Here is a 13,898-nt window from a genome sequence, read left to right as displayed (position 1 = left end):
GTAATATAGAGAGCTCAATTTTGCCTCAGACACCTCCATGCAATTTACATTTAAGTCAATTGGAGTTGTACTTGCATATCTGATGGTAAAACTGAACCCCTACAATTAAGGTACACATTTCCCAGCATAATTAGTAATCCAGAATACTCTGTGGGCCCAATGTGGCATTCTGCATGTCTAGGATTTGCCAGATTGGGTCCACCATAATGTGTGGATATTAAAGGTTACAACAACAACTTTGACTTTTGCATTTCTTGCCTTTAGAATTTAAAATTATAACTATATCAGATCAGTAATGTAATTTGTTTTATTTAATTTTCCCATTTTTAAAAAATAAAAGTAGAGGAAAAGGGATGTTCAAAATTGTGCACCTGTGCATTTGCTTGTACTCTGCCAGCGTATAAACATTCCATGATTTACACGTGCAAGTGCAATAGATAGGTAGGTGCACAATCATTGCTTGGGCAATTGCTCACAGTTTTGAACAGCTGACCCTAATCTTCATACTGATTTTTGTATATTTCTATACTTGCAAAGTCAAAAATGTAGGCATGTATAGAACTCCACAGTAAAATAACACAAAGCCCAACAGCCTCAATATCTAGAGAGACAAGGTGGGTGAAGTAATATCTTTTATTGGACCAACTTCCATTGGTGAGAGAGACAAGCTTACACAGATCTCTTCTGTTAGTTCACAGTGCAGACTTGTAAATACCATAGTGTATTAATTTTGAACTTAGTTGACATTCTGAATTTTATGCTTGGAAAACTTATGTTTTTCAGTGACTTATAACTCGGTGCTTTTTTTTTTTATTTGTTTTGTTTTGTTTTCCCTCACTATTCTGGGTATTAACCCTCAGGGATTAATTACCTGAATTTTTTTCATTTTTAAAATTCATCTATATTTGAGAGATGCATGTGTAAAAAAGAAATTAACATTTTGACATCAGAAAATAAATGTATAAAGCCATGTGTAACTCAAAAGTAGGAGAAAGGACTGTGCTCAGATTTTTCCAAATTAAAAAATCATCTTTGCTCTGAGACAAAGCAAGAATATTTCAATGAAAAGGAGAATTTTTGCAGAAAGTTATGACCCTGTAAAAACTGACAGTCAGAATGGAAGTCTTAGTGTAACTTTAAGTATAGTGACCACTACAAGATTATTGGGGCCTAGTTCTACCACTTGTACTCATATTATGTAGTACTATATTCTGAGAGTAAACTCATTGATTCCAGTAGGACTACTTGTGGAGTAAGGTGCTACTTAATGTGAGTAACGATGGCAGAATATATAGCCCATTAAGAGAAATATATGTAGCAGTTAATTTCTTTTACTTTTTTTGACTGGAGAAACCTTTTTATACAAACAGCCACCAAATACTGAGCAAAAGTAATGGAATAAATGTGATCTTTCACCCAAACCCACACAATCTTTCACATCTTGTCTCCTTTATTTTTTCAAAGGTATATCTGCAAATATATTCAGTACTATCTGTGCTAACTACTTTCAAGGAAAGAAGATAATGTTCTCTATAATACTACAGTTCTTATTTTTTTTTTAAAAAAAAGAACAGTAAATATTACAGTGGGAAAAAGTAAAAATGCAAGAAAACATTCTTCATTATTATTATATTATTTATTTGCAAAAAAAGGAAACATGGGAAAGCAAATACTATATTTCTAAGGTCCATGAGGCACAACAAGCAAAAATTATGCAAATTATTTTTGTATGTTTTATAGTCAGAGAAAATTGTTCCTCCTTATAAATGTTTTAGTCATAGTAAACAATTACTGTGTTTGAAGATAATGGTAGGAATTAATAACTTCTTATTTAAATATTTTTAGTATTATCTGTTCGGTGTATTAACACTTAGAACACAACAACAACATTTTTCACAGTCAACAAATGTATGGTTAGAAGCATATGTATGCATATCCTCTGCATCCAGACGACTTAACAAGCTTATAGTTCAGCCTATCAATTTAAATTATTTTCTCTTTTGACATCTGTTACACTAGCTTGATAGTATATGGGAAATTTGGATATCTATCCATTTTCAGGTAAAGACTCTAGGCAGCTGAAGTGCTTGATTTATTAATATTAGCATTCCTCTGTTCAGTGTTTACACCCTGCTTGTTATTGTACTGTATGTATATTTCTTTGTTTTGTTGAGATGGAAATAAGATCAAAATTGCTGCTAAACCGTTTATTTCTTTAGAAGTTTTTCACCACTTTTAATAAGCTTCCATTATGTGTTTTCACAGCAAGCTTAGTAGTGGAGGAACAAACGCGACAGATGAAAATGAAAGTGCATCGTTATAATCAGACAACAGGGTCTGGTTCTAGCCAAGAATATGAGCGTGAGCAATATACCAAGGTAAAGTTAGTAGTATTTAAACAATATTTTGTTTGGAAAGGTGAAGGAGTAACATGGCTACTTAAAATATTATCCAATACTTAAGGATATAATGTTTTACATTTGAAGGAAGCTTTTTTGAATCAAAGCTTTATTATATCACTTTGACCCATAGTCAGAAAAGTGTATTAGACGTCAGTTTTTGAAGTAATCTAAAATGGGTTTGCACAATACAAAATGCTTTTGCAGATGCTTGTGCAGGATAACATTTTTGCTTCCTAATATTGCTACAGACATAATCTTTCCTGCTTGGAAATGCATTAAGGGATTTTGTTTTCACAGTGACTCAAACATCAGTTGAGTTTTGATCTTCTTTTCTAATTGAAATGTAAAATTTTCTTTTGAGACACAAATTTACATGATAAAAGTTGCATTAAAAAGTTTTAGTCCAAAGGTACCATATGGCAAATTTTCTTTATAATACATAAATGTGCTTCCACAGCCATTTGATCTTTCTGCTGAATAGGTCTCAATTAGAACACAGAAAATGACTTGTAGTGTTCTGTTATGCCTTTTACAAGCCAGGTCATAGAGGACAGAGTTGTCCATATGTGCATAATTGCTGAAGGCATATGGCCTCCTGGAGCAATGAGGCAGGAAGGATGCTTCTGGAGGTCCTGGGGGAGAGGTACTTAGAGGTAGATCCTATGATTCCTTTTTAGAGAGACAGTATTGTTTCTATTTAGTGTAAATAAAAGACCATCAAAGGCAGAACCAACCACTCTGCTGCTGTACTAGAAGCATTCTAACAACAAAAGTATTGCATTGAGACTATTGTATAACAATAATTTGCTTACTATGAGCAGTCATAGGGTGACAGTATGAAGATAAAAGCATACTGTAGGAAGTTGTAAGTACACAGTATTACCAGCACCACCACTATAGACTAGTCAAAAATCATGAATAGGCCCCTCAGACTCATGAGATTGTAAATAATATATTTTGGGTTCCTTTTATTTGCTTTCTGGCTTTTGAGCCTTTACTGTTCACATTTTTAAGCTTTTATTCACATGGACTAGAACTTTTTTTTTTTTTTTTTTTTTTTTAAACAATAAAGCTGGGATTTTACTCTCACTCCAGGCACTGGGGCTTCAAGAAAAATGCCAAACCTTGCAGTAAAATCACGTTGTCATCGCTAGAATGCTTCAAACATGTACTCCACAAGCACGGGAATCCAACTGCTAGACACATTCCCCCCACCCTCCCCAATCCAAAATACATCTCTCAGTGTTTGAGAACATAGCAACTTCCAGTTAAAATTAATGGGAGCTGCTGGGTCCTTAATACTTCAAAAATCAGGCCACACACTTAGGCTCCTAAGTCCATATTTAGGTTTGAAAACGTTGGTCTGAGTATAATTAAACTGGAGAGCATATCAAATATGGGAATATTTGTATAACTGGGATATAATTTGTCATCAAAAGTAGATATAAAAACAAATAATCCCAGGAAGAGGAACATAATATATTAGGCTACTGGCTGTCAAATTAATACAGATGCTGGTGCTATAGCACTTTTTGCTGAATATTTCCAGTCAAATCATCTGAAAAACAGCCCTACTTTTGGGTAAAAGTAAAATAGCTCATTTTATGTTGGGTTTATATTGTAGATCACATGCAACAGATTCAGTCAACCAGATACATGGGAGAAATACACATGTCCCATGTGACCTATCTCAATCAATCACAAACTCAAAATACAGCATACGCAGTAGCTTGTTAAAAATTGTGGGTATCCAGATAAAAGGAAGAGAGTTCCCTCTAGCTTCTTTGGGCACTTCATAGACCTACAAAAAGTTTTGTCAAATCATTGTTGGTTCACAGCTGCAAGTCAAACTTCAGTCATAGTTGGTTTGTTCTAACTACATATACAGTTGAAGTCAGAGGTTCACACTGCTCTAAATATACCCAATTTTCATAATATTTCAACACAGATATGATAGACATGTATTTCTCAATGACAATGAAATACTTATTAGATTACCTACGTCTCAAAGAGGATCATGTGCTTTGGTTGGCGTTTGCTGTCAGCCCTTCAAATTCCTAGCTCTCCCGCCAGTATTGTATTTGTCACGGGGCTGATATACCCCATGACCCTTTGGGGGTTGGAGAGAGGTGCATTACAGCCCTGCAGTTGAATCGGTAGGACTGCCCACAGTCTCAGGGTGTGTGGCCCTGTGACCTTAGTCAATAGCCTGGCCCTTGCGCTCAGGGCAGGGCAGCCTAGCAGCCAGAGTCAATAGTGTAGGTGAGCTGAGCCACCACCCCGGAGTGGGCGGTGGCCAGGTGACCGGGCCAGGTGACTGGGCCCACACTCTACACCAACTCCCAACCCAGGGCCCTGTCGGTGGCGGGGTTTCCCACCACCAGCTCGGCAGGGATCCTACCGAAACACACCAAGCCCATCTCCAGTTCTACCACCGTTTCCCCAGGTCACTTCCTACCTGATTCTCTGCAGTTTGCCATCTCTGGGTCTCCACGGTCTCTCCCCTCTCTGTGGTGTCCCAACCCTATGTTTTGCCGTCTGTCTCTATCTGGCTGGCCTCCACGTCCTGTAGTGCAGGCATTCCTCCCCCAGGAGTCAGCAGTGCACCTCCTTCCTCACTGGCAGTCAGCACAGATTGAGCTGCTCTGCTGCCTTTTATATCCTGTCTCCAATGGGAGCATGCCCAGCAGAGCTGAGGGGGCATGACCTCCTTGGCCAAGAGAGAAGGGTTAACCCCTGCTGCACCAGTGTGGGGCTGATACACCCCATCACAGTATTAATATGGGGAACTGAGGCCACAATTAAATGATCATATCTTAAAGGAAGCATGGTGTCCATCTATTGTATGACAGGGTTACTTTTTCTGGGCACCTTATGTCATTACAAAGAAGCTGAGCTTTTCAAGATAAAACAGTTGAATGTAAAATGAGTAACTTGTGCTGAGCTTGAAATCCAAAATATCCTTAACATGCACCTGTTTAATGTTCCACCTAATTAAAATCAGATATAACATCCAAGCTGATGATCATATGTCACCTGATTCGGATATATGGGTGGATAAAGTTTTACACTGTGACCTGTGATTTGAGGTTTTTTTTAATCTCAGTTATTTTTAACTTGTCATTACTATATTGTGGTTTTTGCTCCAGTAACTTTATCATTTTATGCGTTAAGGTCATTATTGCACAGATAATATAATCCAGACTGTTATAAATGTTTAAGGTATAAGGTTTTAACCAAGTTCATTGTTCAACCACACCAGAAAAAAGACAGGAGGCAATGGATGTCATTTAATGAGGCTGCAACTTTATTCACTTATAATATGTGGGAGTGCTCAGCAAGAAATTTTACAGTGCAGGAAGAAGCAGGATCAGTTCCCTGCTTTTCCAGATGTAGGAGCCCCAAACCCCTTCCTCAGCTCCCATAAAGGAGTCTAGAATAAGGAGGGTGGTCGGTTCCCTGCTCATGAGATGTAGGAACTGCAAACCCCACTTACTCAGCTCCCTTAAGAGATGCTTTCCTTCAAACTCTTTTCCAACACATTATATCCAGTAACCATATCCATTCTATACTGAGTACGCCCAGGACATCTGCCACAAGGAGGTACCAGCAAAATGCTTGGCTGCCTCCCCCACCTCTGCCTGGTTCCCAGATATTCACTGATTTCTTCCTGTTTTTGTTTTTAACCAAAATGAACCATATTTGCATCTGGTGTCTGCTCCCAAAGAGTGTACAACACACATCAGCAAGTCCAATAGCACGCCTCTGCTTCCATGCCAGCTCAGGCTTGCCTTACTCTCTAGGCCCAGATGTGAACTGCTCACCAACCTGAAAGTCCTGCCTGTGTGCCCAGTATACAATACTGTGCCTGCAGGGCCACACCACTGCTCACCTGGCCTGCTTGCATGATTCTGAAAGTGGAAGTACAAGAAAATTAACTCTGATTCTCTACCTGGGGTCTCACATACATCTTGTGTACACTTGAATGTCATTGCCTGAATTGCTGTGGCCCCTACCCTAGGTGGGCCACAACCGTTGCATGCCCTATCCAGAAAAAGTGGAAACCAAATTCTTGCACCAGTAGCCCCAGCTTTGAAAGTCCCTTTTTGAAAACTGTAACAAAGTTGTGAGGAGCCTTCCATCACCAGGGATAAAGAGGGGTCTTATGAGTCTCTTTATTGTACAAGTCCTTAATGTTCTTACTGGGCAATTCCTTGCCTCAACCCACAGCTGTAGCAATATAGACTCACCTTGCCCCCTTGATCAGTTTTGGAAATCCTCATGGTTTTGAAAACTGATTGCACTTTGCATTGTAAATCCTTCCATTCCAAAGTCCTTCCAAAAGTATCCCTTGCTAACTCAGGCATTAGTTCACTGACTTTAAAAGCTCCAAAAATTGCTACCAGGAATGCAGTTTTGAACAAGGCTGCCTCCTGGCTGCTTCTGCATATTTGATTGAGAACTTGCACCAAATCTCTAAGGGCATGTCTACACTTAAAATGCTGCATCAGTACAGCAGCACCGGTGTAGCTGCAGTGCTGTAGCGCTTTAATGAAAATGCTCTAAACTGATGGGAGAGAGCTCACCCGTAGGCTGAGAGCTCACCGAGAGGTGGTAGCTATGCTGGCGAGATAAGCTCTCCCACTGACCTAGCTCTGTCTATACACGGGATTAGGTCAGTATAACTACATTGTTCAGAGATGTGGATTTTTCACAACCCTGAGCGACGTAGTTATACTGATATAGCTCTGTAATGTGGACCGACCTAAGTGTTTGAACAGTGATGGGAGAACGTGGATCTTTTCTAGGACCCATGTCCGGAGATTACTTCACTAAAAACCTCTGCACTGAGAACCTACCACAAGAATCTGGGTAACCCCTCATTCTCTTGGCAATATAAGGCTCAATAGGCAACCAGAGATGGTAGATGACACTACTGGAGTACAGCAGAGTAGGCCATATCATTGGCAGACCTTCTAGCCTCTGAAATTTCACAAAATCATTAATATTCCTGTCACAGGCCCTAAACATTATGGCGCTACTGATCTCTGACTACCCTGAGAGCTGTAATACGTCAAAATTCCAGAGTGCTACCGGCATCTGTTCTAGTTCCTGATTGCTCCCTGGTGCTAGTCTCTGATATTTGCCCATCTGAAATCAAGACAACACATTGGCTATGTCATTAGCAATCCCGGGCATATACTTGGCAGAGAAACATATGTTAAGATTTAGCCACTAGAATCCAAATGCCCTTACCAACTTCATGGTCCTGGGAGATCTGGAGGACCGGTGATTGTTAACATGTACCACGGCAATGTTGTCATTACAAAACTGCACACTTTTGTTTCCAAAATATGTTCCTCAAATAGTTACTGCTACCAAAATGGGAAAGAATTCCAAAAATGGTATATCCTTCACTATACCTTTTTGTATCCAATCTGAGAGCCATTTCTGGGCATGCCACCTGTCTTGATAAAATACTCCAAAACCTATTCCTCATGATGCACCTGAATGTACCATTAAATTTGCCTCTGTCATCCTTTCCCCCTCCAAAAAGACATTCTTGACACTTGAGGCCAGCCAAAAAGACACTTGATACAGAAACTGCTCCAAAACCCTCAAATCCTCCTTCACCTCTTTATTAACCCTTATCGTTAAAATGGTTGGACTTTGCTATCCCCATGACAAAATGCCCTGGGGCCACCACTTGGCAGCCAGATCCTGGTAAAGAGGACCTATCCACGGCTGCATGGGGTATAAATACACCCCCCACTCGTCTGGTCAGCAGGAAGGATAGTGCAGTGCCCTTCTGACCTGCCCCTACTGCTTTCTGCCTTTCTTGTCCATCCCTGTAAACTTTCCCCTTTCTCTCCACCTCTGGTAAGAAGCTCTTAAAGGGGCAATGCTCTTTTTCTTCCAGCTAACCCTTTGCATGCTGGTTGTGGAGGGCACATTCTCAGCATTTTAACTTTGTAGACATTCTTCGGTGATGAAATTCATTACCCTGAACCACTGTAATCTATCTGATATGTATATTGGTACAGGAAGCAGGTTGACTCTTAGTGCTATAATCTTTCCTTGTCTACAGCAGTTTTTATGAGACAAACAAGAAACCATAGACTAGACAATTTAATACCAGTTGTGATAAATATCTGATAAACCATATTAAGGGATATGATAGCTGTTAATTTAAGACTAGCTAGTGTGGTCTTTAGCAAGAGATGCCCATATTCAACAGTCTTACTAGACTTCTTTAAAAATCTTATTAACATGGTATAAAGTGAAAAACAATGAAAGCTATAGAAGATGGACTTATTTTTATGGGTAAAGACAAATTGTTGAGGTGATCTAATATAAATTTTAAAATTCTGAATGTGAGTGATGAAGTAGTAGATGTAAAGAAATTGTTCATATTAGTTGCAAGCATATAGTTTGCCATCCCAAACAAAACCAATTTCCCCCATCTGCCACCAGTAGAGACAATGAGGCATATGATTATTGCTTCAGAGAAAGATGGGCCACTCTCCCTAGTGAGCTCGTGGCCAATTATGAGGTGCTGTACATAGGGAAAATATTCCTTCCGGGGTCCTGCAGTAATCAGTTGACACCCCGAAGCATGAGATTTGATCATTCCCCTTTTACCATATGTAACTGTAAATGTTCTGTTGGGCAAAGAATTATCTAAATGCTGTTAAAATCCTCAGTGCTGTTAAAATCCCTTCTGCTCCATCATTTCCTGCAGTAGTGAATTCCATATGTGAAGAAGTATTTCCCTATTTATTTAAAATATGCTTTGTATTATACATAAATTATTTTTCTTTCAAGCTGTCAGACTGCGACAAGGCTGTACAGCTTCCAAATTAGATATATTCATGGAGATATGTCCATCAAGGTCCATTAGCCAAGATGGTCAGGGACATAACCCCATTCTGTGGGTGTCCCTAAACCTCTGAGTGGCAGAAGCTGGGACTGAATGCCTGGGAATGGATCACTTGTTAATTGCATTGTTCTGTTCATTCCATCTGAAGCATCTGACACCAGCCCCTGTCAGAATACAGAATACTAGCCTAGATGGACCATTGGTCTGACCTAGTATGGCCGTTATTATGTTCTGAGCTAAAACTGGTACATTTTTTCCAAGCATGCAGTTTTCTTCATTCTGGTGTTGGGATTCTCATTCACTCTCACTATATGGTTATTTTGCATATTCGCAGTATTCAGCCATTAACCAGGCAGCGTGTTAGTATTTGAATAATCACAGTCCGGCTATTTTTCAGTAAACATACTGTGAATAAGCAAATCTCTGCATGAGGACTACTATAATCCTTCTCTTTGTGATTGTCTTTTGTACTCTGAATTTCAAGCTGTTTTGGAAGCCATGTAGATGCTGGTTCAGCTCCTTACTGGCTTCAGTTAAAATGGAAAAACTCCATAATTTACATGAAAGGATTAAATGAAAAACAAAGAAAATGTTGCTGTGAATCTAACGAAAGGAAATTTTTTTAAAACAAAGTTTAAAGAATTATTTGACTCATTTCCCGCTTCACTATCTAAACATCAGTAGGGCTCTTGTCCCCAGAACAACAATAATAATATGTTTGTGTTAATGCTATGTTTTTGTTACATGTGGGAGACTCACAGACCCTGCTATCATGTGATTCTGGATTTACACGGGTGTGAGAGAAGAATTTGATTCAGGATCTTAATATGCGTTTGTTACAAATATTACATACTCCACATATGCACAAACTCCAAAGCTGTTCTTGTTCCAGTTAACGCACAAAACATTTTTAAAAGAGGTGTTTATTCCAGATGGCTACTGATGAGAGCATTATAGTAATCATTTAAAAGGATGCCACTCTAGATTTAGGTACACTGCTAGCTGAGTTAACACTTGGAGTCTTTTGAAAGCATTTTGTTTAACATAAACTTATTTTTCATTGAAGCCATGGGTTAAGATTTAATCTTTAGAAAAGCTGCAGCACTTGTCATATCCAGCTCAAAAAAGGAGATATGACATTTAACAGGGGCTTTATTTTAGGACCAGGCTACATAGATTTTGGTCTACAGTTTAAGTCTTCCAGGAAAGGTGGATTGGCCGTTAGCTTGGGATTTGGCAGACCTGTGTGACCCTGGGCAAGTCACTTAGTTTTTCTGTGTCTCAGGTCCACATCTGTAAAATGGGGATAAAATGCTTTCCTACCTGACAGGGGTTTTGTGAGGATAAAGATGGTGAGGCACTCAGATACTATTGTAATGAGGACCATATAAGTCCCTATGATAGAGAGAAGCCTTACAGAAGGGCCGTGAACTGAGCAACTGTGTTCAGAGCTTTGCATGCCACACAGAGAGAGTCCATAGAGGCTGATGTATACAGTGAGCTTTATTGTATGCTGCAGGAAAGCCACAGGATCTTGACTATGAAGCTAAATCCTAAGCCCCTTTATATTCCATAGTAGTAGGGAGAATGGGGAGAAAGAAGTAGAAATGAGCTTTGAACCCACTAAAAGATTAATGAAATGATCTGTGAAATTTGCCCTTTAACCAAGAAAATATTAATATCCCAGTAACAGAACTGGAATAACCTCCAGCAAGAACATTCTTTTAGTTTGTGTCTCCATTATTTCTACTGAAGTTAGTGTGTCTGCAGTTCATCAACCCCCTTTTTCTACTTTCACTGACACAGTACAGGAGCGAGCTACTCCATAGGTGGCAAGTGAACAGAATAACTGCAGTACAAGTTTACACTTCAGATAGTTATATTGAAAGAGTGCTATATTTTTGTAACCCAAAACAGGAGTTATAACTAATGGTGTTACACAGCAGAGGGAATGGACTTCCCATCCTTGTTACTATTAATGACTAAAAATAGACCTACTGCCTAGTAGTTGTTATCAGAACAAGTACCATATTCTGCTTTTGGGATGAGCAACACATTTTGAGAATAAAAACACCCTAAAGTACCACATATGGTTGGGAGAAAAATAATTGTTGCAAAAAATTCTCATGCTTTAGTTTATTGAAGCTTTACAAATATATTTCTTTGATTCTTTTTTTGCTTTTGTGGCCACTTAAAAATGTGAGAAGACAAAAATTGATTATATGAATTTTCTTAAAGAAGGTTTGGAGTCCACTCGGACAGCTGAAAGTGTATTGGGATTCTAGATGAATAAAAGCCTCCTTCAGACTTCTGCTGGAGAATGCTTCTGAGCATTACTAGGCATTATAACATGTGTCTAAATTACTGTGTATTTACCCCCAGTGCTAGCCCCTATTCTTTCTTTCTTCCTAAATAGCAGATTTATCCTAGCCCCTTGGGCCCTATTCGGGTTCTCTACCAAATTTTAAATAATAGTAATAAGTGGGTCTCTTTCAGTCCATGGCACTTTTCTCTGTAGGGCAATGCCATGTGTCCTGCTCTAATATAATGTTATTGACCTAAATAGCATTGATTGATTGTTAAATGAAGTAATATAATATTCACAAACAACATTCCAATTAAATCTGTTGTTGGAAGTGCTATTTACTCCTGTTCCTAACTGAGAAAAATCACTTTTTAAAAATCATTGAAATTTGGCCTTTCTGGGTAGAATATGGCTTTTTCTGTCTTTCTTCCATTCATCTTGTTTATCCTACATTAGCAAAATACCCTTTCAAATACAATAAAAAGGGCATTTGATTGGCAACAACACAATTTACTCATTTTGTTTTTTCTGTGTGGGAAGTTCATTAAGAACAGGAAAAACGGAACACAGTGTTTTCACTTGCACAGCCCACTGGTTGCAATTCTGAATCCAGACTACTCCTTCCTGTGGGAAGTGGCCAAGGGAGGTAGAAAGCTTTGTGAGGGTCTCCCACAGAGTCTTCTGTGAATTTTCTCTTGGAGAGGATACCCATGTTTGCTTCTTTCCTTCATGCAGAAAATTCAATGACCATCAAGGATCATAAGGTATCGTCTGGAGGCAATAAGCCATCTGTTTGGGGCCCTGGGCCTCTGCACTGGCTCTAAGGCCACTGGCTCCTCTTGGGCTCCTTGTCAACATAAGTGCTGGAACTAGGGGTGCTGCTGCACCCCCTGGTTTGAAGTGGTTCCCATGATATACAGGGTTTACAGTTTGGTTCAATGGCTCTCAGCACCCCCACTATATAAAATGTTCAAGCACCACTGCTTGGCAACAGTTGCCTAGCCTGGAGCCACTCCTGGAAGCTCCATTTAAGGGGGCTTCCATAGTGCAGAGAGTATCTCACGTAGAAGCTAATCATTCTCGGGCAGAGTGTTTTCTAAAATGGCTTATGATTTCCTCTGGTGGGGCTTGAGTATTGGGGGGATATTTTTGGCTGTATGTGTTCTAATAAATCCATATTTATTTAAACTATGTCCATGCAGCATAAGGAATAGAACCGTCTGCTTTAAAATGCAGGCCTCTCTCACTTGGGAATAGTAGAGAATCCTTATTAATGTCAGTAGCAGTACTTACACCTTTTTTGTAGGGCAGTCACTAGGAGGCAACAAGTACCACACTTCAGCTGGTCTGACATTCCATCCACCCCGGCCACTGTATACCTACATAATCATGCAACACTGAGATTCCTTAGGACTACTGTTAACAAAGCAAAGAAAGGAATGTAGTCAGTGTATATTAAGAGAGAAGTATACATGGCAAAAGAGGAAAGATGGACAAATCCCAAGGTTGAGAAAAGATACGTGACCACAACATTCCAGTGATGTGCACAAAGTACAATAAAGGTGTTGCAGTCCAGGAAACCAACACACTTGAGCCACTCCTGAAATCCTGCTGCTCTTTACTATATGGAAACATATAGTAAAAGAGACTTATTATGTTCAAAACACATTGAGAGACTTTGGATGAGCAATGTGGGGTATCAGTGGTCACTGAGCAGCTAGACTAAGAATATGTGCTGGGAACTATGGAAAACTTATCTGGTATCAGGCAGAAGCAAGACTCTCATCCAAGTGAAAAGCAGAAAGACAGGGGAAGGTTGTTGTGCTAGTGATAACTCATCAAATGTCTCAACCTGGGTTTCCTATTCCATCAGTCTAGAGAAGACACCAGTCTCCCTATTGAACAGAAATCAAAGTTTCAGTTTACATAAGGGATCCACTGTCACATTGTAGCTAGTTACAAAAGTTTTCAAAGGACATGAAAAAGAACTTACTAACTTTAAACTTTATTTGCTCCTCAAAGTTCAATCCTGGGCAGAAAAATCATGATTGAGAGAACAGATTTGCCACTCCTACACTGGTAGGATTGCTTTGAGAAAAGGGGGAATTGTAAAAGGCACCTGTGGGCTATTTATCCTATTGAAGATACTAAGAGTATAAATCCTTGGATTGGAGTGAGAATTTACATTTATATTTTAAACAAAATCTTTTTATAGCATTGCCTGTTGGGAAATCACTCCTTGCTTTGGCTTAAACAAACATGCAGGGTGAAATTCTAGCTCCATTGAAGTCAATGGGAATTTTGCCATTTA

At 39.3% G+C, this 13,898-nt stretch overlaps 1 protein-coding gene across 41 annotated transcripts in view; it reads left to right on the top strand.

The window, feature by feature from the left end:
• RIMS1 (regulating synaptic membrane exocytosis 1) overlaps positions 1–13,898 on the top strand; it is a 508,694-nt gene that overhangs the window by 389,466 nt on the left and 105,330 nt on the right. For 29 of the 41 annotated variants that reach the window (XM_054023381.1, XM_054023377.1, XM_054023375.1 and 26 more), the window contains one exon: positions 2,266–2,378. The exons of the other annotated variants lie outside the window; for them this stretch is intronic. In XM_054023381.1, the coding sequence (XP_053879356.1) occupies positions 2,266–2,378 (113 nt within the window). The remainder of the gene's footprint in view (positions 1–2,265; positions 2,379–13,898) is intronic. 41 annotated transcript variants of the gene reach the window in all.

The sequence above is a fragment of the Malaclemys terrapin genome, chromosome 3 (assembly GCF_027887155.1).
Source record: "Malaclemys terrapin pileata isolate rMalTer1 chromosome 3, rMalTer1.hap1, whole genome shotgun sequence".
Lineage (NCBI taxonomy): Eukaryota > Metazoa > Chordata > Testudines > Emydidae > Malaclemys > Malaclemys terrapin.
Note: the sequence above shows the minus strand (reverse complement) of the source record. Positions and strands in the feature narration are given on the sequence as shown.